At 44.3% G+C, this 25000-nt stretch overlaps 1 protein-coding gene across 6 annotated transcripts in view; it reads left to right on the plus strand.

Annotated features, from left to right (window-relative positions):
- The window catches only part of LOC140551149 (RNA binding protein fox-1 homolog 3-like), a 199627-nt gene that overhangs the window by 61471 nt on the left and 113156 nt on the right, over window positions 1-25000 (plus strand). For 4 of the 6 annotated variants that reach the window (XM_072674520.1, XM_072674518.1, XM_072674519.1 and 1 more), the window contains exon 3: window positions 5945-6051. In XM_072674520.1, coding sequence (XP_072530621.1) covers window positions 5945-6051 — 107 coding nt within the window. Of the gene's footprint in view, window positions 1-5944; window positions 6052-8852; window positions 8894-25000 lie in introns of those variants that run through there. The other 2 variants (XM_072674524.1, XM_072674523.1) reach the window with 2 other exon arrangements.

Raw genomic sequence — 25000 nt, forward strand, 5'->3', positions numbered from 1 at the left:
CGCGCCTCATAAACTGACTTTCTCGCAACCTGTTTGTTTATTTTCACTCAACCTGAAATGAAATCGCAGAGAGTAATATTCCCTCTGGTTGTTGCTCGGGGTAAATAAATAAATGTGCTCCATAAATAAATACATAAATAAAAATTAAAGCGTACAGCCGCTCCCCCCGACCCAGCGCAGGGACGAGCAGCGCAAGATGCCCGCGCTCCTTTACTACCATCGCTGCTGCAGATGCTCTCGCGCTCCTCAGAGAGTGGTGATTAGCATGTGAGCTCTGATGAGGTCCGGTAACACATACTTACACACACATGAGAGTTAAAGTGATAGTAAGCCTAATTTGCATATCCTTTCCCCAGTATGTGCTCAGTTCTGGTGGTTCTGGTGTCTGGTTCCGCTTCTGAAGTTCGGTTCTGGTGCTACAAGGTTGATGTAGCTGTAAAGAAGTACTGGAAGCTTCTACACCACCAATAGACAAAGATGACTCATTTATGTTTATGGATCACAGTGAGTTGTTCAGTGTCTGGTTCTTTGAGTGATGCCGTAGAAGAACCACTTTTGGTTCCCAAAAATACCATGCCTATAAAAGAGAGAGAGAGAGAGAGAGAGAGAGAGAGAGAGAGAGAGAGAGAGATTTGGCATTCAAGAGAAAGGTAATAGTTCTTTAAAAAACAATGCAAGCCATAAACCTTGGTCTTTTGAGGTTCTTCAGTAAAGATTATGGTTCTAGAGTCATTTAAGCATCCAAATGAATCTTTGAGTTGTTATGCTTCTACATTGAATCGTTATCTTTGCTAAAAGAACCCTTGAAGAACCCCTTTGTGTCTCAGAGTAAGAGTACGCTCATTTTCCTAGAAGTTCAGTAAAGGTGATGACGCTACATAGAACCAAGGTGATGCTTCAATGGTTCTCCTTTGAAATTGAGAAGAACCAGCTTTCCTTAGAGTGCAGTAAAGGTGATGATGCTACCTAGAACTAATATAATTAAATGGTTCTCTTTTGAAATTGAGAAGAACCAGCTTTTTAGAAGTTCAGTAAAGGTGATGATGCTGCCTAGAACCAAGGTGATGCTTAAATGGTTCTCCTTCGACATTGAGAAGAACCAGCATTCTAAAAGTTCAGTAAAAGCAATGATGCTACATAGAATCAAAATAATGCTTCAATGGTTCTTCTTGATTTAAATTGTCAAGAACCATATTTCGAAGAACGCAGTTCAAGGTGCTACATGGAACCAGTGTAAGGGTTATATGGTTCTTTGAATGGAGGGACTATTATATAGGGTTCTATAAGACCTTCAAATGATTTGGTTGGTTCTATATAACAGAAAAAAACAGGGTTCCAACATTTATAAAGTATATGGGGTCAAAGAACCATTTTTGGCACTATTTGGAACCCTTTTTGCACTTGGTGGTTGGTGGTTGCTGTGTGTATGTGTGTGTGTGTGTGTGTTTGTGTATATGTATGTGTGTGTGTGTGTGTGTGTGTGTATATATGTATGTGTGTGTGTGTGTTTGTGTGTGTGTGTGTGTGTGGGAGAGATACTTCTTGCCTTTGGGACTGTATATGCACATGTGTGTATACATACTCTTTCCCTCCCCTGCTTCCAAAAAGTCCATCTAATGGTCCAGGTCAGTCAGGGTCAGTCCGGGTCAGTCAGGGTCAAGTCATGTAGCCTGAGAGGCTGAGCATTTGTACCTGAGATCTCAGAACATGTTCACAGAGTTTGGAGAAGCAGAAGTATCCCCAGGACTGACTGCCCACTCCTTATCCATCGCTTTCTGACTTCACCTGTCTCAAGTCCAAGGATACACTGTATGGATGAAAAAGTATTGGGACGCCTACACATTCCACCTACAGGTGCTTTTAGGAAGCCACTCTGAGCTGTTCCTCCTAAACTCTTCCACTGTTCAATAATAACACCACTCACAGCTGATGGAGGAAGATCTAGGAGGGAGGAAATTTCACCAGCTGACTTGTTGTTGTTGTTGTTGGTGGTAAGGAGGCTTCCTCCTTACACACCTCCCATGAAGATCAAGCTTATGCTTTTTTGTGAGATATTGTCCACCGGTCAGCAGCATACGTTGCCCCCCTTAGCAGCTCCTCTGAGAGTGTGACAGGTGTGTAAGACGGCTCGACTCTTTTGTGGTTTTGATGGTCAGGTGAAGCTCGACCCACGTCCTCAATTACTGATCAACTGAACGCCTCGGCAGTGGGCTTACACTTCCTGATCATTATCAGTGATTGACAGTGAACCGCTGTCTCTCTCATTAGCACACACACACACATACACACACACACACACACACACACACACATACGCACACACACATACGCGCACACACATACACACAGTGTGATGGTGCTTGTGCTGCAAAAGGAGTTTTTTGTTTCTTTGTCTTAAGCCAGTGCTGCACTCACTCGTCCAGTGTGTGTGTGTGTGTGTGTGTGTGTATGTGTGTGTGTGTGCAGAGACACTGGCTGACCTTGGCTATTAGTGCTGCGCTGGACGGAAAGGAGCAGTGTTTTTTCAGCTGAGCTGTCCATCACCACTGTGTTGACTATTGATTAGGAGGCAGAGAGAGAGAGAGAGAGAGAGAGAGAGAGAGAGGACTCGCTCGTCTGCGTCCAAATACTTTCCTGACCCTTCCTCTTCAGTCTGTTCTCCTTGATTCTGCTGACCTGGAGCTCTTGCTCTCAGTAAATACACTGGCTGAGCTGACTAGCTCATGGATCCACACGAGTTCCAGATCAGTCTAGGAGCGGGATTCATCTGGGATTCCATAGCAGCCATATTGCAACCGCTTAGCAACACCATGGCAACCCACCTGGGATACCACAGCCATCGCATAGCAACACCAATGCAACCCACCTGGGATACCATAGCAGCCATATTGCAACCGCTTAGCAACACCATAGCAACCCACCTGGGATACCATAGCAGCCAACTAGCAACTTCTTAGCAACCACTTGGCAATACCATACATACATTTTATCCAAAAGCTTGTGGACAAAATGTTTTTGGATTCGTGCCAAACATCCACAAAACATGCCTTTTGCTTGGTTAGCATTTCTAAAGCTTGGCACTATCGACTAGTTTGGCTTTGGCTCCTTATTTCTATGGGAACTAAAGTAGCTAACATGAGTCTAAACACTTGAGCACACTCATATACACACACTCTCTCACACACACACACTTACACACACGCCAGAGTAGTCCCTAAGCTGCTGACCTGTTTTCTCTTTAGTTGTGCCCCAGGCTCTTCTAGTGCCCCGTCCAGCCCTGTTCTGCCCCCATTCAGCCCTGTACTGCCCCCTCCGGTCCACGAGAGCAGGGTTATTATGAATTTTTGAGCTGTGGGTTCACATTGAAGCAGCCAGACTCTCAAACAGCCTTTACGCCACAGGTTTACTATAGATGCTCTACACGTCCAAATGTTTGTGGACACCCCTTCGAATAAATGCATTCATTGATCGCATTGCTAACACAGATGTACAGGTGCACACACACACACAGCTTGTCCAGTCCCTGTAGAGAAGTAGTGCCAATAGAATAGTCTCTCTGGAGCCGAGTCAACATGAACCTACTGGCACCATGTACTTTTCAGTATTTTTGAATGCAATCAAATCCTTACAGCAATGCTCCTCCAAAATCTAGTAGAAAGTCTCCTTCCCTGAACATTAAAGACAGTTACTCCAACAAAAGCGGAATACACTCTCTTTAATACCCTTGATAATAAGCAAGTGTCCCAATACTTTTGTCCATGTAGTGTATATAGAAAATTTCATGAAACCGTAAATGACTTCATATAATTTCAGATGTTTCTGCAATGCTGGATACAGGAGGAGGCTGGGTACAAGCCGGGTGGTTTTCTTTTATAACATCAATGCAAAGCGAGTAAAACAAGCCAAACATAGGAGTTTATAACACTGAAAACAGACAAGAAACACCTGGAGATAATGAGAAGAGGGCGGAGCTACAGGAGCTGTGATACATACAGGATAATAAAGGGGGCGGGACATGGGAGGAGATAAAGGCCAAACCAACAAGCAAGAGCACATGGCTATAAGACACGAGTAAGCAGGGAGATCTTAGAGGTGTGGCATTAGAGGTTTTCTGCTTTTCACTATGTAAACCATCCCAAACACGTTCAATGATGTTGAGGTCTGGACTATGGGGTGTCCAGTCCACTGTTCTACTTAGGGCTCTGTTTGCTTTTCTCAGTAAGAGCTTCTCCATCAGCTCCACATCCTTCCAGATCCTCAGCACTTGTCTTCCCACAGTGGAAGGTTGAAGGGCACACACACACACACACACACACACCAGTGGAGATCTCCTGCTCTTTATCTAATGGGGTGGTCCACCAGGTGTTGCAAGGGGTTGTTGAGATACCTCACTCAGTAATGGGGGTGTCTGAATACTTTTGGATGCTGTGTACTGGTGTAGGAGTGGACTGACAGTGGACTGTTCTGAGGAGATTCTACCTTCATCAGTCTTCTCGGGCATGCATTACACAGTAGTTAATGATCTATTACTGTGTTATAACACGTCAAAAAGTGTAATAAGCTGAACGGCTGCTGGATAGAGTGAGAAACACCATTCTTACCACGTCTCTGAATGTTTTCGTCCAGGGAACAGAGCGATTAATCTCTCTGTGTGTGTGTGTGTGTGTGTGTGTGTGTGTGTGTGTGTGTGTGTGTGTGGTTAAAGGTGATAATGCATCACAACAAACTGCCCTGTGTTGTCGTCTCTGCAGTGCATGTGCAGATAGAACGACATTAGAATGAGATACTGGAGGGGAGAGAGAGAGAGAGAGAGAGAGGGGGTGAGAGAGAGAGAGAGAGAGAGAGAGAGAGAGAGAGAGAGAGAGAGAGAGAGAGAGATTAAGTCTTACTCTGCTGTTTACTCCCTCCAAGGTGTGAAGAGTTTGGCATTCATAAATGTTTCTCTGGTTACTGGCTGACTCGCCCCCAGCAGGCAGAGAGAGAGAGGGGGGGTAGAGAGAGACAGACAGAGAGAGAGACAGACAGAGAGAGAGACAGAGAGAGAGACATAGACAGAAACAAAGAGAGAGAGAGAGAGAGAGAGAGAGAGAGAGAGAAAGGGAGTGAAGAGAGAAATATACAGAGTGTGAGAGTAAAGACAGACAGAAAAAGAGAGAGAAACAGGGAGAGAGAGGTTTAAGAAGAAGAGAGAGAAAGAGAGAGATTGATGGGTTCAGAGAGGCAACGCGAAGGAGAGAGAGAGAGAGAGAGAGAGAGAGAGAGTGTAAGATAGAGAGAGAGGGAGATGTGAACAAAAGAGAGAGAGGGAGAAGTGGAGAGAAAGGCAGAGAAACAGAGGGATGAGAGAGAGAAATACAGAGAGCGCGAGAGTAAAGCAGGGCAAAGAGAGTGAGGGGAACAGAGGTGGGGTGAGAGAGAGAGAGGGGGAGAGAGAGAGAACAGGAGGGGTTCAATGCGGCTTTAATAATCCATGGCATAGGGTAAATGAACCATTCTGCAGAACTCTCTCACACACACACACACACACACATTCAAACACACACACACACACACACACACTCGCCTGCACATACACACACACCTCACCGTCTCTCTATCTGAATTATTAAAAGTGTTGTTTTCCCTTATTGCATTGCTGCAGTGTGCTGCACCACACACACACACACTCTCTCTCTCTCTCTCTCTCTCTCTGTCTTTCTCATTCACTTCATTCATTTTTTTTATTTTTTCACCATTCGTCAGCTCTCACCTGTGTCTGTGGTGTACTGACACACACACACACACACACAAACACACACACACACACATCTGTAATGTGTTTACAGTGACTGATGCTTCTTCTTGTTGTCACCGCTGTGTCTTCTGGGCAGTGCATTTCTCTACTCGTCTTTAAAGTGTGTGTGTGTGTGTGTGTGTGTGTGTGTGTGTGTGTGTGTGTGTGCAGGTAGTGGAGTGAGTAAGTCAGGTTTATCCGTGTTCAGGAACGTGGTGTGTGGAGGACTCCTCAGCCATCCGCTCTGGACCTTCCCGCTGACGCTTTTCCCCACACTGGTAAGAGCTTCTTCTCTGTTTTCTGGGCTGGATTCAATCAAACACTCCTGCAGGAATTCCATCACAGCAAACCCAGTCAGACTGCTACTGACCCACTGACCTTCCTCTCTGACCTCCTCCTTAACTACTGACCTCCCTCTGACCTCCTCCTGACCTACTGACTTCCCTCTGACCTCCTCCTGACCTACTGACCTCTCTCTGACCTCCTCCTGCTCATTGCTGGAACAGTTCAGACCTTTTCAGGACCACCAGTGAGGAGAAGAGAAGTCACCAGTCAGACGTTTGGAATCATCTGGAATCTTTCAAACATTTTGGGATCAGCCGGTTTGAAGGTAAAGGTGCAGGTATCTGCCACTGTACAGCGAAATGGGTCCTCCGCATTTAACCCATCTGTGGTAGTGAGCACACACACTCACACACTAGTGAACTAGGGGCAGGGAGTACACATACACGCCCAGAGCGGTGGGCAGCCAACTCCAGCGCCCGGGGAGCAGAGAGGGTAAAGGGCCTTGCTCAAGGGCCCAACAGTGGCAGCTTGCCAAGTCTGGGAATCGAACCCACAACCCTGTTATCGACAGCCCAGATTATAAAATTTCTAATGTTTTGCAATCACAACTTAAAAATCCTTCAAAAGTATGTAATCATCACTGACTAATCAGAGGTTTTGTTTTAATTACCATTCACATTTTGGAATTGACATTGTAAAGGTTTTTGAATTTCCAAACAAACTTCAGATTTTGTAAAATCATCACTGAAAATTCAGGAGTTCAGAATAAAAAAAAATCCAAATGTAGAATATTTTGGAATCACCACTGAAAAAATCTGAAGTTTGGTATCACCATTCAGATTTTAACATTTTGGAATTGACATTTTAAAAGATTTTGAACTACCATTCAAAAGATTCGAATCACCACTGAAAATTCAGAAGATTCGAATCACCACTGAAAATTCAGAAGATTCGAATCACCACTGGAAATTCAGAAGATTCGAATCACCACTGAAAATGTAAAAGTTTGAAAAAAGGCTGAGGGCTGTGAGGACGTGTGTGTGATGGTGTGTAAACCTGTGATGGTGTGTTTTTGGAGAGAGGTGTGAGCTGATTTATTTGGACGCACGGTTTGTGGATTGAGGGGAACAGGTGTGTGTGAGGACCATTGCAGGGGTAGAAGTTTGACTGTGTGTGTGTGTGTGTGTGTGTGTGTGTGTGTGTGTACAGAGAACGCGTTTAAACTGAGGCCCTTCCTAAAGACAGGTGTGCGGCACTGGAGAGGCAAAGATAAATATGTTCAGGAGACTGCAGTGTGTGTGTGTGTGTGTGTGTGTGTGTGTGTGTGTGTGTGTGTGTGTGTGTGTGTAAATATTGTATGCAGTGTTAGTGCTGAGGGTTTATAGGAGCTCATCTGTTTGATTCTGATTGGTGATTGGTAGATGGAAGTGGTGCAGGTGAGCTGAGGTCATGCAGGTGTAACAGGCTGAAGTTACACTCACCTGATCGCCCCCCAGTCTGAAGTCCCACAATGCCTTTACTCACCATACCACCCTCTCTCTCTCTCTCTCTCTCTCTCTCTCTCTCTCTCTCTCTCTCTCTCCCTCTCTTTTCCTCTCTCTCACTCTCTCTCTCTCATTCTTTCCTCTCTCTTTTACTCTCTCGCTCACTAACTCTCTCTTACCCTCATTCTTTACTCCCTCTCTCTCTTTCACTCTCTCTCTCTCTCTCTTTCTCTCTCTGTCTGTCTCTCTCTCATTCTTTCCTTCCTCTCTCCCTCTCTCTCTCCCTCTCTCTTTTACTCTCTCTCTCTCGTTTTCCCATCTCTCTCTATCTTTCTCTTTCCCCTTCATCTTTTTCCCTATATCTCTCTCACTCACCCTTCTTTCTTCCCCCCTGCTCTCTCTCTCTCCTTCTTTCTTTCTTGCTCTTTCTCTCTCTCTCTCTCTCTCTCTCTCTCTCTCTCTCTCTCTCTCTCTCTCCCTCTCTCTCTTTCTCTCCTCCTCTCTTTCCCGTCCCTCTCTCTCTCTTTCCTTTTTCTTTCTTCCTCACTCTTCCTCATCTCTCTGCTCTGCTGTTCTCCCCTCCACTGTCCCAATCTCCTTCTTCTCCATGCTCTCTCTCTCTCTCGCTCGCGCTCTCCCTCCCTCTCTCTCCCTCTCACTGTGTCTTAGCAAGAGAGAAGAAACGCTGAACACAGCTTAAACCCAATCACACCCCCGTAACTACTGCTGAGAGAGAGAGAGAGACAGAGAGCAGGAGAGAGCAGGAGAGAGAGAGAGAGAGAGAGAGAGAGAGTGAGAGAGAGAGAGAGACAGAGAGCAGGAGAGAGCAGGAGAGAGAGAGAGAGAGAGAGAGAGAGAGAGAGAGAGAGAGAGTGAGAGTGTATGAGCAGAGGAAGAGAGGTGAAGGCGAAAGGAGTGTCGGCATGTTCTTATAGTGGAAGAAAGAGAGGCACAAAAACTCCAGAACACCGGAAAAGCTTCACAGATCAGAGAGGAGGGGAGGGGAGCAGAGTGGGGAATCCACCAGAGTAGAGAGAGAGAGAGAGAGAGGGAGAGAGAGAGAGAGAGAGAGAGAGAGGGAGGGAGAGAGAGAGAGAGGGAGGGAGAGAGAGAGGAGGAGTGAAGCGTTGGGTCTGCTGGACTGCGCTAGTTGTTGGAACTGTCCTGTTCACAAGTCTATGCTTAAAACACACACACACACACACAGAAACATACATACATACATACACACGTTAACACACACACACACACTAACATACACTCACTCACACACACACACATTATTGTACACACACTCCCTTATACACACACACACGGCGTTCCCGCAGCAGAGATGATGATGTACTTTTGGGTGAGTAACAGCTACTCTTACCTCTTCAGCTCGCTCCGTGTGTATGTGTGTGTGTTTTCGTATATGTGTGTGTGTGTTTTCGTGTGTGTGTGTGTGTGTGTGTGCAGCTCTCCTGCAGTGGTTAGTCTGTGGTGTGTTGGTGGTGCTTTATCAGAGGATGAAGTTGAGCATGCGCTCAGGCCGGCGGTCCGTGTGTGAACTGTTTCGGAAATTTTCTTGAAGCGTGTCGGGCAGGATGGATACACACACACACACACACACACACAGTGCAAGACAGATTGTATACCTGGTTCCTGCGTTCTCTCATTCACCTGGCTCCTTTTGTGTGTGTGTGTGTGTTAGATGATGTCACTGTGACAGTCAGGCTGTAATACAGCGTTACGTCCCTCTGTATTTTATGATGTAATGTTTTGTGCTGTATTATACAGTACTGTGGGTTAGCTGTAGCCGCTAATGCTAATGACCAGTAATTGAGCAGAAAATGAGCAGGCTGAAGCTGAAGTGGCTCGCTGCTTGAGGATTGCGGTGCGGCGGTTTAGCCAATGAGTGATACTCATCCTCGGTTTTATCCCGGGAACGGAGAGACCCCGAGGCTTTCAGAGGAATCCCCCCTTTTCCTGGGTGTGTGATCATACTCGCTGTCCAAAACAGCAGCTTTACAGGAGAAGCAAAAACCTTCTGCACGTTCAGTGGAAGTCAATGTAAAAAATCTTAATCCCGCGTCATTTTGGAGCGTTTCTATTGGTCCATTTGTCGTGAAATTCTGACACAATGTAAAGAACAACTCCCAGATTCATATTATGTCAAAAAATGAAAAACGCAAAAATGTCCATTATATGGACAAAAATATTGGGACACCTTTTTATTTATTATTTTTTTCCCTTCTGAAATCAAGTTTATTAAAAATGGTTTCTCCTGCTTTTGTTGGAGTGACTGTCTCTACTGTCCAGAGAAGAAGGCTTTCTCCTAGATTTTAGAACAGAGCATTGCTGTGAGGATTTGACTAACGCCACTCTTGTCATTCCGACAAGAGTGGCGTTAGTGGATCAGCATGTTGGAGGATCACCACCCCACCTCATCCCAAAAGTACTGGATGGAGCTCCACCATCCATCATTCCAGTCTCCACTGCTCCACAGCTTCTCAATGCTGGGGGGCTTTATACCCCTCTAGCCCACGCCTGGCATTATTAGGCAGCATGGTGCCAATAGGGTCATGTTGTTTGTCTGCTCCAGAGAGAGTCCTATTCTATTGGCAGTACTTCTTCACTACAGGGGCTAGACAGGCTGTGTGTGTTTGTGTGCATTTGCACTTCTGACCTAGGTCATGCCTTCAGCTGTAGAAGGACCTGAGATCTGAAGGTCTCTGAGATAACACTCAGAGAACTGCTCAAATGCTGGTAAGACAGGCAAAGCAAACCCCTCATATGACTGACCAGAGATGAGTCAGGAATCCTCACCTGTGACCTCATCATTACTTCATTTGTTTATTGAATGAATTTTTTTTTAATTGAAAAGTAAAATTATTGATTTAAGGTAAATTTGAATTGCCTCCAATTAGCATTATGCTTGTAGCTAACTGGTGGTCCTTTGTTTTCTGTCTTTTCAGTTTAGTCTGAAGTGATCCTTTAATGATGCAGTACAGTGGTTGTGCTGTCAGTGTGACTGTGTGTGTGTGTGTGTGTGTGTGTGTGTGTGTGTGTGTGTGTTGTTCTCCTCCATCATGCCCCTATTTGCTGCTGATGCGTCTGCCAAATCACTCAATTATACATCACTCTCTTCTTTCTGTCAAAACCAGGGGAGAGAGAGCCAGGGAGAGAGAGGCAAAGAGAGAGAGAGAGAGAGAGGGAGAGAGAGGGAGAGAGAGGCAAAGAGAGAGAGAGAGAGAGAGAGAGAGAGAGAGAGAGAGAGAGAAAGAGAGAGAGAGAGAGAGAGAGAGAGAGAGAGAGGCAAAGAGAGAGAGGGAGAGAGAGAGCCAGGGTGAGAGAGAGGCAGGGGGAGAAAGAGAGGGAGAGAGAGGGAGAGAGGGAGATGGAGGGAGAGAGGGAGAAAGAGAGGCAAAGAGAGAGAGAGAGAGAGAGAGAGAGCCAGGGTGAGAGAGAGGGAGAGAGAGGGAGAGAGAGAGAGAGGCAGAGAGAGAGGAAGAGAGGGGGGGGGGAGAGAGAGAGACAGAGAGAGAGAGGGAGAGAGTTGACTCAGATTGTGATGTAATTGTAAAATTGTAAACGTGAGGAAACCCAGAGTGCTGCAGTGTGTGTGTGTGTGTGTGTGTGTGTGTGTGTGTGTGTGTGTGTGTGTGTGAGGTGTGTTTGGGTTAAAAGCACCAGTCAGCTGCATGAATAATCCAGTGTTTCTGCATTAGGGCCGTGCAGACGCTTCTATCTGCCTTCACACACACAGCCTGTTCATGCTGATCTGAGAGCAGCTCTAACTCAGCGCTGGGGTTCGTTTGTGTGTTTACTTTAATTACACACACACACACACACACACACATCAAGATGGACAAAATTATTGGGACACCTGCTCATTCATTGTTTCTCTGAAATCAAGGGGATTAAACAGAGTTTCTCCTGCTTCTGTTGGAGTAACTGTCTCTACTGTCCAGAGAAGAAGGCTTTCTACTAGATTTTGAGTAGAACATTGCTGTGAGGATTTGATTGCATTCAGTGGCAGGAGCGTGATGATCCTCAACTCCCCAACTCATCCCAAAAGTACTGGATGGAGCTCCACCATCATCCATCATTCCAGAGAACACAGTTCTTCCACTGCTCCACAGCTCCTCAATGCTGGGGGGCTTTATACCCCTCTAGCCCACGCCTGGCATTAGGCAGCATGGTGCCAATAGGCCTTCCAAATACTTGTGAATACTTATGATACTTTCCAAATACTAATGAACTTGACTGTGTATTAACTCCAGTCTTCCCAATTCAGTCCTGTTTAAATAAATGTGCCTTGTTTGATGCGCTGGATTTTTTCCCCTTGTATTTTCCCATGTGCTTTGCTTGTTTTGGTCTGTCCGTCGATTTTTGCACCTGTTTGTGATTCACTTTTTGGATTTTTGAGCCTGGTCCTGCTTCATCCACCTCCCTATCCTCTTTTTTCCACCTCATTCCTCCTTTCCTGACCTGAAATACTGATGCGAACGTGTCACATCGGCCATAAATCTTTCATTTGTAAGGGTTGAATTTTTATTTTATTTATTTATTTATTTTGACCAAAATCATGTAGAACTTCTCAGCAGAACATCCATCCCTGGAGTCTTCTCTCCATGCAGAGCTGAGCTAGAGCCGAGCTAGCTCTTTAGCATTCCGCGGCTGTGGGTACGTTCCTGGGAGCGTAGGCAAGTGCACAAGCGCACACACCCCAAAAACATACGCTTCCAGGCTAACTGCTGTAGCACCTGGCTAATCACGATTAACTGCTAACAGCAGTCCTTCACTAAACGAATTTCACACTCTTGCCCACTCTGAGGCTTTACAACACAGGTAATGGGGGGTGGATTAGAGAGAGAGAGAGAGAGAGAGAGAGAGAGAGAGAGAGAGAGATTTTCCTTAAGTGAGTAAGACAGATTTCCTCGAGGGAAATCAGTGTTGGAGTGCGGTATTGAGAACGAGAGAAGTGTGCAGTAAAAGCCTTGCGTCTGCTTAACACGGTCAATCACACTCGGACATGCTCATGCTCACACACACCACCATACGGCCAACCACACTCACACACACTCACACTCATACACACACTCATACATACCATCAAACACATCCTAGCATGTTAGGCAGGCTGACAAACCGCACATACACTACATGTCCAAAAGTTTGTGGACACCTTTTCTAATGAATGAATCCAGCTACTACTTTATTCTGCACCCATTGCTGTAAATGCACACACACACACACACACAGCTTGTCTAATCCCTGTAGTGAAGTATTGCCATTAGAATAGCCTGCCTATGGACTAGAGGGGTATGAATCCCCCCAGAGCTGTGCTCTCTGGAATGATGGTGGTGGTGGTGCTCCATCCAGTACTTTCGGGATATACAACACCCATCTCTTGTCGCTGAATGCAACAATCCAACCCTCACACACACAATCTAGTAGAAAGTCATCTTCCCTGCACAGTAGAGACAGTTACTCCAACGAAAGCAGGAAAAAACAATGAATGAGCAGGTGTCCCAATACTTTTGTCCAAATCGTGGAGCATCTGGTTTCGTTGCTGGGAATGCGGCAAGCATTTAGAGGGGCTTCAAACAAAGATTCTGCTGGGAAGGATTAAAGCAATCTGGCAACCCTGGTCTGGCAGGAGTAGACAGCCGCCACAGCAGCTCTGAGAAAGGCTTTAAGGAGGCCTGCTTTCCGGAGTTCAGGCAGAGTGTCCTGGGAGCCGTGAAGGGAATGGGGGGAATGGATCTACAGAGTGATATTAGTGTTATGGGTTATTGACTGATTTTCAGACAATTTATGGAACTAATCAGGAGCCGTGGCAGGAGCGGTAAAGTGTGTGTGTGTGTGTCTGTGTGTGTAAGTTTGAGGGAGAGATATAGAGACATGGCAGGAGAGGGAGAGAGAGAGAGGGAGAATAGTGGTTGGTTTTTGTAAGGCTCTACAGAGACATAAACATAGGTCTTACAAGAAAACACACACATGGAAGGGTCAGCACACGTGTCAGTCTGCTGTGTGTGTGTGTTTGTGTGTGTGGGAGAGAGAGAATAAGCTGAGTGTGTGTTCAAACACACGTAACGCAACACTTGACACAGCCATAATTTCACCACAGAGCTGAGTACTGTATACATGTCTGTGTGTATCTCCCTCCCTCACCTCCACCTCCCTCCACTTTCGCTCCTTCGCTCTTCGCCATGCTGCCTCCCTCTTAGCCAATCACCAGCCAGCTATCTGCTTTAATATTTTAGGCCCTTTTTTGCCCAGTAAGGAGCGACTTCATCTAAAAATAGAGCTTCATATTAGCTTGTTGATGACTTAAGATCGGGAGAACAAGCGCAGTGAGGTTTATTTACAGTACTTCCCGAACGGCAACATGTGTGTTTGTCAAAAGTTTGAGGACACTTTGCCTTCTTTTGAAATTGGAATTTTCTCACAGCCACTTTTCGGTTATGCACATCTGTGTCAGCAGTGAGGGCAACTTAAAGCAGATGAAAGCGTTCATTAGATGGGCTGTCCACAAACATTTGGACATATAGTGTAGTGTACGGTAGCCAATGGGTTGGTAGAGGCAGGGAGAGCAAAAGTTAGATATATAGTTATTTTTATTACTGTTCCATTTAAGGTGGAACAGAAAAATGTTTGGGTTTTCGGTCCTTGGACCCCTAAAATTGCCTCATTTATACAGGCTACACCTGTGTAACCATCTGCCATACCTAAGCAACCACCTAGCAACACCAACCAGTCAGTTAGCAGTTACATTGCTACTTATTTAAGGTGGAACAGAAAGTTGTTTGGATTTATGGACCCCCAAAATTGTGCTATACATGTGTATTTGCATGGCAGCTACCTAGCAACCCCATAGCAACCATTTGCCATACCGAAGCAACCGCCTAGCAACACCATACTAACCACTTAACAGTTCCATTGCTACTTAAGTTTCTTACTGTCCCACCACTAAAATGGTAAGGCTGCACCATTTAAGGTGGAACAGAAAGTTGTTTCACCTTAAATAGCAACCATCCACCATGCCAAAGCAACCACATAGCAACACCACACCAACCAGTCAGTTAGCAGTTACATTGCTACCTACTTACCATCACTAGAATGGAAATGCTTCAATATTTAAGGTGGAACAGAAAGTTGCTGGGATTCATGGACCCCTAAAATTACCTCAGACACCCAATGGCCACCTCATTTATACAGTCCTGGAATCAGCGCAGTGCGTACCGTGACAGCGGTTGTTGTTGTTGTTGTTATAATATCTTAATGTCTAAGTTTAGATAAACTTCAGAGGAATGTTTGGATTTGAAGAAACATTGCTCAACCTTTGAAGTTCAGATAGATCTGAGACGGCCTCTTTTCTTCTCTGATTGGCTTTGATTGACACGATGCTGACATGGTGAGTCTGTGTCTCTCTGTTCTTTCTCTTCGCTCCTATTTTTTTCCTCCTTTCTTCGCTCCTCAGCTCATACCATCCGCAGCGCTCCGTAGGGCCTTTGACACCCAGTGCAGTGGTTTGTTTTTTAATTAAAAGCAGAATTCAATAACCATATCGGCCCGTGTCATTTATGGCTGGTGTTTCATCGATCGCCATCATGCTTATGTAAATGGGGCACTTTGTTTCGGCCGAGTTGTCAGCTTTGTGCTGACGTTTCCTTACTGCTTCGTATGAGTAACTCTGAGAGGGGGTGCGGTGATTGTTTTGGGGGCGGAGGGGGGGCACTTCATTTTCATTTTCTCCTTCGTTTGCGGTGTGTAAGTTGTAAGCTCAGCGCTTAGATAACTTGGTTAGGTGACCTGCTTTGCTGTTACCAGGGAGACATTTGACCTGCAAGTGACTCCAGGGAGCAGCTTATGACCGTAGCTGACCGTCACAACTGTCATGACCCATCCCCACCAAAGAAAGTCTGCAGATATTGCACTGATTCTAATTAGTACTTTGTTAATTAATGTCTATCAATAAATATGATCTTAAATTAATACACCAAGCTCGACCCTTTTGTTTTATTGACTGCAATAATCGGCTCTCTAATCTGTGCTCAAATGAACCATCTTATCCATTTTGTGGTTAGATAGCTAGCAGAGTAAATGATAGACATGTGTATTTTACCTAGCAACCCCATAGCAACCACCTGCTGTTGTGGTCGCCTGGGATACCGGACCGACCACCTAGCAACACTATACCAACCCCCAACTACCTTACAACCACCTGAGATACTATAGAAATACCTAGAAACATCATAGTAGCCACCTACTAACTCCATACCACCCACTTAGCAGACAATTTAGCATTTTACAACTTAGGAACTACCTGACACCTACCTAGCAATGCCATAGTAACCCTCTATGACAACAACCACCTAGCAAGCTTCTGGGAAACCACAACAACCACCTAGCAATGCCATACCCACCACTTAGCAGACACTAAACAACATAGCAATTATCCAAAAATGACCAAGTAACCCCACAACAACTATCTACCACAGCAACCACCTGGGATACCACAGCAACCACTTGACAACACCATACCAATTACGTAGCAGACACCTAACAATGTAGCAACTACCTAACAAGTAGATAGCAGCCTTATAGGAAACATCTACCATAGTAACCACCTGGGATACCCCAGCAACACCATACCAATTACTTTCAGTGACCACATAGCAACAGTCTAGCACTGGACTGGAAGTGGGAAGCATTAGTATTAGTAGTTTTTAAGACGTTTGGAAACGTCGATTCTTAAGCACATTCATAAGCGCACAAAAATATAAAGAGTCAAGAGTAAATATTAACAGAGAGCTGCTTTCTCTCCTGTAACATTTTACAAACGGGGTCTGTACTCTGTCAACCTTTGGTGGCTGTTGTCGGCTAATCTGTTGTTTAGCTCCAGCAGATTTGCTCTGGGCGTGTGGCTGAAGGCTAGGGAAACACATAAGCCAGCAGACAAAAGTTGAATGAGCCTGTCTGTAGCTTATAACATGGGCCCTGAAGCCAAGGCTGTACTGGAATTGCCATTTCGGTGTGAAAAGAGGCCTTTATGACTCTCAGTACAATGAAGTCTTCCTGCACTGGAAGCTTTTCTGACAGTGTTTACTTTGATGGCACTGTTACTGAATGAGGCTCTTCTTCTGCAGGTAGCCGACATTACACACAAGCCTCTTTAGACAGGGTGTGTGTGTGTGTGTGTGTCAGGGTGGAAAATAATAATTATCACTGACTGACATATGGGTCTTGGCATTTTGTGCAAAAATACACAAAATAGCTTCCCAACCAGTGAAGCATGGTGGTGGTAACATCATGTTATGGGGATGTATACGACCAAATTATCCCCTTTCAGGTCAGTTTGACCAATAGAAATGCTCCAAAATCACCTTGATGTTAGAGATACAAGCTCTTTGCATGTCATTAATGATTTTTGACTAATTGTAACCTGTAATATTATGAAAATCACTTGAATTTGTATGAATCTTAAAAAATAATATGGCAGTTCGCAAATTCTGCTGTGTGCACTCCTACATACAGTATATTTACATTTACACTGAGGGCCTTTAGCAGACGCTCTTCTCCAGAGCGACGTACAGAAGAGCTTCACTGTTCACTCAGAAAAGACTATATCTAGTTTATAAAGACTAGGATCCAAAGAATCCCTCTAATCTTAGACTCAACTAAACACGAGCCAACATGAAGACCATAATACTCTACTCTTCACCCAAGTCCTCTCAGAAGAGGAGGGTCTTCAGTCTGGGTTTGAGGACAGTGAGCGTTGGACCTCTGCTGTTCGGACACCCTTGGTGCAGAGTCAGCTTTTTACCATTAACCATATATCTGTATTATTGGGGTCTGGCTGTGTTAGGGTTGTAATTACGTAATTATGTATGTAATTAAGTAATTATGGATATATTGAAGTATCGTGATATTCAGAACTGCAGTTACTGTCTCGATTTTCAAAACGCAGTATTGATTTTTAATAAATAGCTTAGATGTAAAGGTTGGTGGCAGACAGTGGTTCATTTTGTGTTGCGTTGAAACCCTGACCAGTAGATGGCAGTGCTGTACTGTATCTTCAGATCCCAGCGCTCTGATTGGATAAATAGTCTTTTCTTTTACTCATTTGATCCATATGTTTTTTATATGTTTTTATATTAAAAAAAACAGTATTGCAATATATGGCAATTTGCTGAATGGCAATATCGCAACCCCTGTATCGTGATACATACCATATCGGCAGGTTCTTGCCAACACACAGCCCTAACGTTAGTGTGAATGTGCTGGATGCATTCATCATAGAGAGAGAGAGAGAGATAGACAGATAGACAGAGAGAGAGAGAGAGAAAGAGAGAGAGAGAGACAGAGAGAGAGAGAGAGAGAGAGAGAGAGAGAGAGAGAGAGAGAGAGAGAGAGAGAGAGAGAATGCAGCCAGCTCAGGATGAGGAGAGCTAAAAAAGAGGAAAAGAGAAGTATGATCTTAAAATCCTATATCTTATATGTTTACATTCAGTGTCAGAAGGAAAAGCTAATCCATAGCTACACACACACACACACACACACACACACACACACACATATGCATGCCCACTTTTTCAAAGCCCCATTTTTCACTGCAGAACTCTCAATAACGGCAATAAAACCCCTGTGTGGGGTTCCAGCAGTTTTGCGGAATAAGTCCATTAAGTTCATGTAATTTAATAATGGACAAATTGTAATGAGTGAGAATTATAGCTCAATTAGGAGGTGAGAGAGAGAGAGCGTGCGAGGCAGTGTGTGATTGGTCTGGGTGCGGTGCGCTGTGCGGGCTCTCTAATGAGATTATGATGGAATTGATTTGCAGACGTGCCGAATTACACTGATATCACAGAAACCATTAGAGAAGCGAGGTGATGCCTAGGCAGTTGTCATTGCCTGCAGACATCAATATTATTATTTCTCTTACTTATCAGCATGTGTGTGTGTGTGTGTGTATAAATGTGTGTGTATACTTATTTAAATAATTAAATACACACATCAGTAGACGTTGTTATCTGGTTGAATGTTGGCCGTGACATTGTGTGATCAAGATTTTCATAATTTACATCAAATGCCAACATCAGTTTGACATAAATTAGTGACGACAGCTGATGTTGATATTTTGTATTTTGGTGTTAAGTAACCAAATCCAACATCTTCCAGACGTCTCACACCAACGTCATATTGATGTTAAATAACAACACTGAGATGTGAGCTGTGGTGACCAAAACCCAACATCTGCTGAGCTTTATAATGTTAGCCCCCAGACAACGTGAAAATCGAACTTGTTGGTTTTCAGCCAAAATTCAACATCTGTCTAACATTGGAGTCTGATGTCAGCCCAGTGTTTCTTTTTGAAAGATATATTTAAGACTTTCATTTCCAACCAAACTATAACGTCTGTACAATGGTAACTTTTGATGTCCGATGTCTTTCTGACATCCAGTCTAGACCAGAGTCTAGTCTAGTGCCTGCTGGATGGGGCAGTGCAGCCAGCAGCTCAAGCAAAAGATGACCACTAGCTTTTTGGACACGATGAAGAAAAAACTCACGATGGAATTGCTCTGAATTTTTTTAATAATGTTTTTTTTTGTTAAATGCACTTTTGGCTCTGAACTGACCTCTACTGGATGTATTGCGTAACATCCATGGCAACATAAAGGACACATAGACGTATGTGGGCAGCGGCAGTTACATTGTTTATACGTTATCATTATAATTTTTGGACGTAAAGGGAGCATAAGTGCGAACCATGCTTGCTTGGCTGTGGCAAGGAAGGAAAACTCGACAAATTGGGGCTGGAGTTCTGGAGAGCATTGAGTTGATGGGACCCAAAGCCAGTGATTATTGGACCATCAGGAGGAGCAGGGGTGATGGTGGGATGTGAATTCTCATCACGAAAAGAAGCTATGTAGTAACGGAGTTTGGAGTAAGGAGTTTGGGCGTGGTCCTTCTCCCAAACGTTTAGTTATTACAGTTACTGTTTCGGCTTGTTTTTGGTTTTTTTGGATGCGCTGTATGTTGTGGAAACACTGATAAACCAGTAGAGTTAAAGCTGATTGTTGCACCACGTTTGAAGCTGAATGCTCTGAATCGTAAAAACGAGGGGAGCTGCCAGCAATGGTAATCCCCCCATCCCCAACACCCCCCACCCCACCCCAGAGGGACTGTATTCTGTACTTTGTTTACTCTGCAAAAGGTCTAAACACTGATACTAAACCCCCAAAGCAGCTTGTTCAACCGGAGCTACCAGGATGTGCTTTGTGCCGGTGAAAGCTGAATGGCCCACTTGCTGACTGAATTTACAGAAGAGCTGCTGCTCCAGCACTTACCACTTAGTAAAACACACTACATTACATGGCTTATCAGAATGTAAGCAATGTGTGTGTGTGTATGTGCTTGTATGTGTGTGAGCATGTCCCTGCTTAATTAATATGTAAGCTGGCCTCAGCAGACGCTGTGTGCTGTGTAAAGGGATTGTGTTGTGGATCCTCTAATCCCTGTGTTAGCGCTCTCATAACAACAAGCCCGTACTAGATTAGCCTGATCAAACTGCTCTGACACAACACTGTGTACACACTCCGAGTTTGAGCACTGGAACATGTGTGTGTGTGTGTGTGTGTGGAAATTAAGATACTAACGATTTCCACTCCTTACAGTCATTATTTACCATATGGTTCATCAGTGTTGGTAAGGAACTGTTCCTCTATGTGTGTGTGTGTGTGTGTGTGTGTGTGTGTGTGTGTGTGTCATGTCTGTGTGTGTGTGTGTGGAGTTGAGAGAGAAGTTTAAGTCATGCTCACTCCTCAGACGTCCTAAATTATTCATCCTCCAGTCCTGCACTCTCCAAGGTGGCTCGGGCCAGTCGGCTTCACTCCTACCATTACATCCACAAGCCCCCTTTCTCTCTCTCTCTGCTGTGGGTGAATATCCCTCACTCTCTCTCTCTCTCTCTCTCTCTCAATGTCTGTCTTTGTCTATTTTGATTAAAATGGGACAGTGGGAAGGCTCACGGCGGGTGTGTTTTTTTTTTTTTGGATGCGCTGTATGTTGTGGAAATGCTGATGAGCCAGTAGAGTTAAAGCTGATTGTTGCACTACGTTTAAATATGAACGCTCTGAATCCTTCAAACGAGAGAAGCTGCCAGCCAAGGTACCAAGGTTTCTGAGATGCTACCACCCTTCTCCCACTGTCATCAGAACATTATGACCACCCCTGGTTTGTTTGGAAGAATCTCCCAGGACTCAAAAGGGTATGATCATAGGGTACCGGGCAAAGAGTGGTGGCATCTCGGCAATACTTTGTCTAAATGTGGTCATGCCCATCAAGCTATAGAGCGAGAGATGCTGAGAGATGGTGTATAGAAGTTGTGTGTGAACTATGTGGTGGTGTGGAGCTGAATCGGTTGTATAAGTGTGTGTGTGATCGGCGTTCCTGCAGATAACTCAGCTTTGTTTTGATCTGTTAACCTTAACAGAGGCCGCTCTCGTCACGCTGGTGGACGAGCAGTTCTGGCGTTCTGCTGCTGTGTTGTAGTTGTTCTCTGCCTCTTCTGCTGTCGTCCCTTATTTTGATTCATTTTTCATATCTTCTTTGAGAGTGTGTTCTGTGTTCTGCCCCCTCCCCTCTCTCTCTCTCTTTCTCTCTCTCTCTCTCTCTCACTCTCATTAGATCTGAGCCGTCCGTTGCATGTGCGTGCGTTTCAGTGCTGAAATATTGAACAGGCGTTTCAGCGGTTTGGATTTGGTTCTGAGGGGAAACAGGCATACAGATGTAGTGTAGGGTAGTGGAATCACGGCGCGAAAGAAACCCAGTGAAGAATCTGCCTCTCTGAGCTTTTATAACTGTAGGCAGGAAATCACAGCACAGCTGGAACAGCCTCCTACATCATGTGGAGATCATTTCTTCACCCATGTGCCTTTAAGTTCCTCATTTGCATAGAAAACTCATTTTCTCGCATACATACATATACACATCCACACACTGCATTACTGATGTTCATATGAAACCATACCCTAGTCGTATATAGTCATCAAAAGATAAGGAAGAATTGCTGATTCTAGATAACGTGTTTTGTGTATTTTATATCATCCTATCCCATTTCATTATGTCCAAACCCACAGCTTGTAGTCTCCATAGAAAAGCAATGAGTTGAAGAGTTGGAGTGGCAGAAGTAATGGCTGAATGCAATCAAATGCAATTGAATACAATCAAATCCTCTTCAGAACAGTGTTGCAGCATTCTGGGTAAAACCTTTGCAGAAAAAAAGGAGAGTTACTTCAGCAAAATGGGGGGGGGGGGCGTCCACAAACTTATGGCCATCTAGTGTGAAGATAATGCAATAGACGATACAAAGGGGTGCAGTTTGGCTTTGTTCACACTGCATGGGTTCAATCAGATTTGTTTCCTAAATCAGTATCACATGACTTAATCGGATTTGTATACTGACCGTGTTCACGTTTGCTCTAATAATTCAGATCTGTTTCCTAAATCAGTTCTTAAATCAGTTTCGCATGACCTAACTGATTTGTATTCTGTGTTCACGTTTGCCCAAATAATCCAGATTTGTTACCTGAATCAGTTTTTTATGCGACCTAAACTGATTTGTATAATAAGACTGTGTTCACATTTGCCCAAATAATCCAGATTTGTTTCCTAAATCACTTCTATGTGGCCTAGTATTATACTAAAACTATGTTCACATTTGCTCAAGTAATTCAGATCTGTTTCCTGAATCAGTTTTTAAGTCAGTTTCACATGACCTAACTGATTTGTTTTCTGTGTTCACATTTGCTCAAATAATCCAGATTTGTTTCCTAAATCAGTTCCATGTGACCTAAACTGATTTGTATACTGACTGTGTAAGATTTGGATTTGATCCTCGTGTCTGAACACAGAGTGTAGCCCTTCTCTAGACCTTCATCAGTGCTTGGTTTCCGGATGTTTTTGGATAGTGAACCCCACTCTCAACCTTGTTGAGACTCTGAGACCTCGTACCAGTGCCACACACGCTGCCATGAACACTAGCAAGTGACCAGAGTCACTACTGCACTGAGAACGGGCCACCACCCCAATAATATTTGGACAACGGTGTTTAAAAACAGTGGTCAAAAACTGATGAATGAACCAGTGATGAATGATGTAGAAGGGGGCTGATAAACTGTGCACCAACAGATGGGCCATAGTCTATATTTATACACTTATATAGTGACCTGAAAGGTAGAAGGAGTTCAGCACGTGGTCAGTGAGTGGACGAACTGGGTCATGGACAGCAGTGAGTGCGTATAATCACATTTCTGCTTTACATGTTTAATCATTATTAATGTTAATACTGAATTGCCTGTTGGCTTGTGCTTGCAGTGGCTTTGGGAATAGTGCATATAAAGCAGTCATGCTAATAAGCCCACTGAAGTCAACACAGACAGAGAGAGAGAGAGCGAGAGAGAGAGAGAGAATATAGAGTTACTGTCCATTTGAAGTAATGCTGGCTGCCGGCTGACTGAAAGAGGATCTATTGGGCCTAGCCTGCGCCAAATGGGACGCAATGCAATCGTATGAGTCACCGGCCCAATCAATGCCATCGACTTTGCCAGCGGCTGCTCCTCGTGTGCCGTGGGTTCGGCTTCAGAGAGAGGCTTTCACCAGTGGTGTAGTCGAGTCTCAAGTAGGGGGTATACTGTGACTATCTGATTTAATCAAATCTAATATTTTAACTGTAGTTTGACTCGGCCGTTAAACGCCTTTTAGAGGTTTTTCTATTGATATTTATTACAGGGCAAATTTACACAGACCTACAAGGCTAGTTAAAAGTATTTTTGCTAATGTTAAATAAATACTTTTACTCAGATATCTGTTGATATTTAGTGTGATGTATAGAGTCCTGCAGAAATTGGCTCTAGAGTGCTGGAGCTCCAGCCAATACCTCTGGCATAAGTTTAAGCAGCATTTTTCATCTTTAGCTAATCATCCATTATCAATACCTGGCCTTATGAATGCTCTCATGGCCAAATTTTTAAATGTGGAAATGTGTAAGGCCTTCGCAAAAGAGTAGAGGCTGTTATTGCTCCTGTTATTACCCGACTTTGGAGGAGCAGGTGTCTACAAACTTTTGGACATGCATAATATAATGTTAAACTTAGTGGTGTTGTGACATTACTACATTTTGGGAATGGAAACATGATTGAAACCGTTCTTCCTCCCATCTCCACCTTGTTCACCTGTCTATGATAAAGCCTTCTCCACCCAGCACCACCTCTAATAGTATTAAGTAGAGGGGGTCCAGTGGTCTAAGGCACCGCCACTCATGACCCGAGGATCGCTGGCTTGAATCCTGGGTATGCAGCCTGCCCAACGCCCAGAGGCCTGCCCTGTGGTGCGGCCTAAGCTTTCGGCCTTTGTTTTCCTTCCATTACTTTTACTTTTCTACTTGACGTCGTTCTGAAACCAGTACTTTTACACTTTTACTGGAGTAAAAAGCTTTAGTTGATACTTCAGCTTCTATAGAAGTCTTTTAAACCCTCGTATCTCCACTCACTTTTACCTTTGACAGCACTTAAAAATAGGCGGTGGCTGGTTGTGCGTATGTTGGAGGAGACATGTGTCAGTCCTCACCCTCCCAGTGACGGGAGCATTACATGTGATGGAGGCAGAAACACTCAATGCCAGTAGTTCCTTGTAAATGGTCATGTAGAAAATACATTATGCATTTTTGGAACTACGATTTTAACAAGTTTAATGGCTGGGTTGATGTTCCATTTGAATTGTTCCCAAATTGTATCCGTTTCTTCCTGCTCAGGGTGAGTCCAGAGCCTACTCCACATCATCGGATGCAGGGATTTGGTTTTGTCTTTTTCTCATTTTTTAATTTCTCTGATTGATTGTTCATAAAAACAGCTGTAGAACATACAATAGAGAAATCATTGAAAGAAAGGGAACTGGAACTTTCTCTGTGTCTATATCATCAGGTTTGTGGATAAAGAGGAAAAGGAGTGGGCGGGGTTTGATCTTGCTCCTTGTTGGTTTTCTTGGATTAAGTCCAATTAGATTATCAGAATTTGAAGGCAGACGTAACGGGCTTAGAGCGGTACTTCGTCTCTAATCGAGTTTTAAATGATCTGCAAAGTTTTCTAATCTCTTTTTTGTTCAGTGTGACACCAGCCGTAACACCACGTCCATCCACACTCTCAGACTGAAGATCTTTACATGACGCCATAGAACATCTTAAAAAAAAACATTCCCAGTCAGTGTGAGAAAGGAAGAACATTTTAGAACAGGGTGAATGAGGGGGAACTTTTCAGAATGTAGTTCAGAAACAAGATTCCCAAACAGTGTGAATGAGGCAGAATATTGTACAGTGTAAACGAGGAAGTGAACACCAAAACAGTGTAAAGTGATCAGTGTAAATAAAAGAGAACAGTCTTGAACAGTGTAAATGATGGAGAACAGTCTGGAA

The sequence above is a fragment of the Salminus brasiliensis genome, chromosome 3 (assembly GCF_030463535.1).
Source record: "Salminus brasiliensis chromosome 3, fSalBra1.hap2, whole genome shotgun sequence".
Classification (NCBI taxonomy): Eukaryota; Metazoa; Chordata; class Actinopteri; order Characiformes; family Bryconidae; genus Salminus; species Salminus brasiliensis.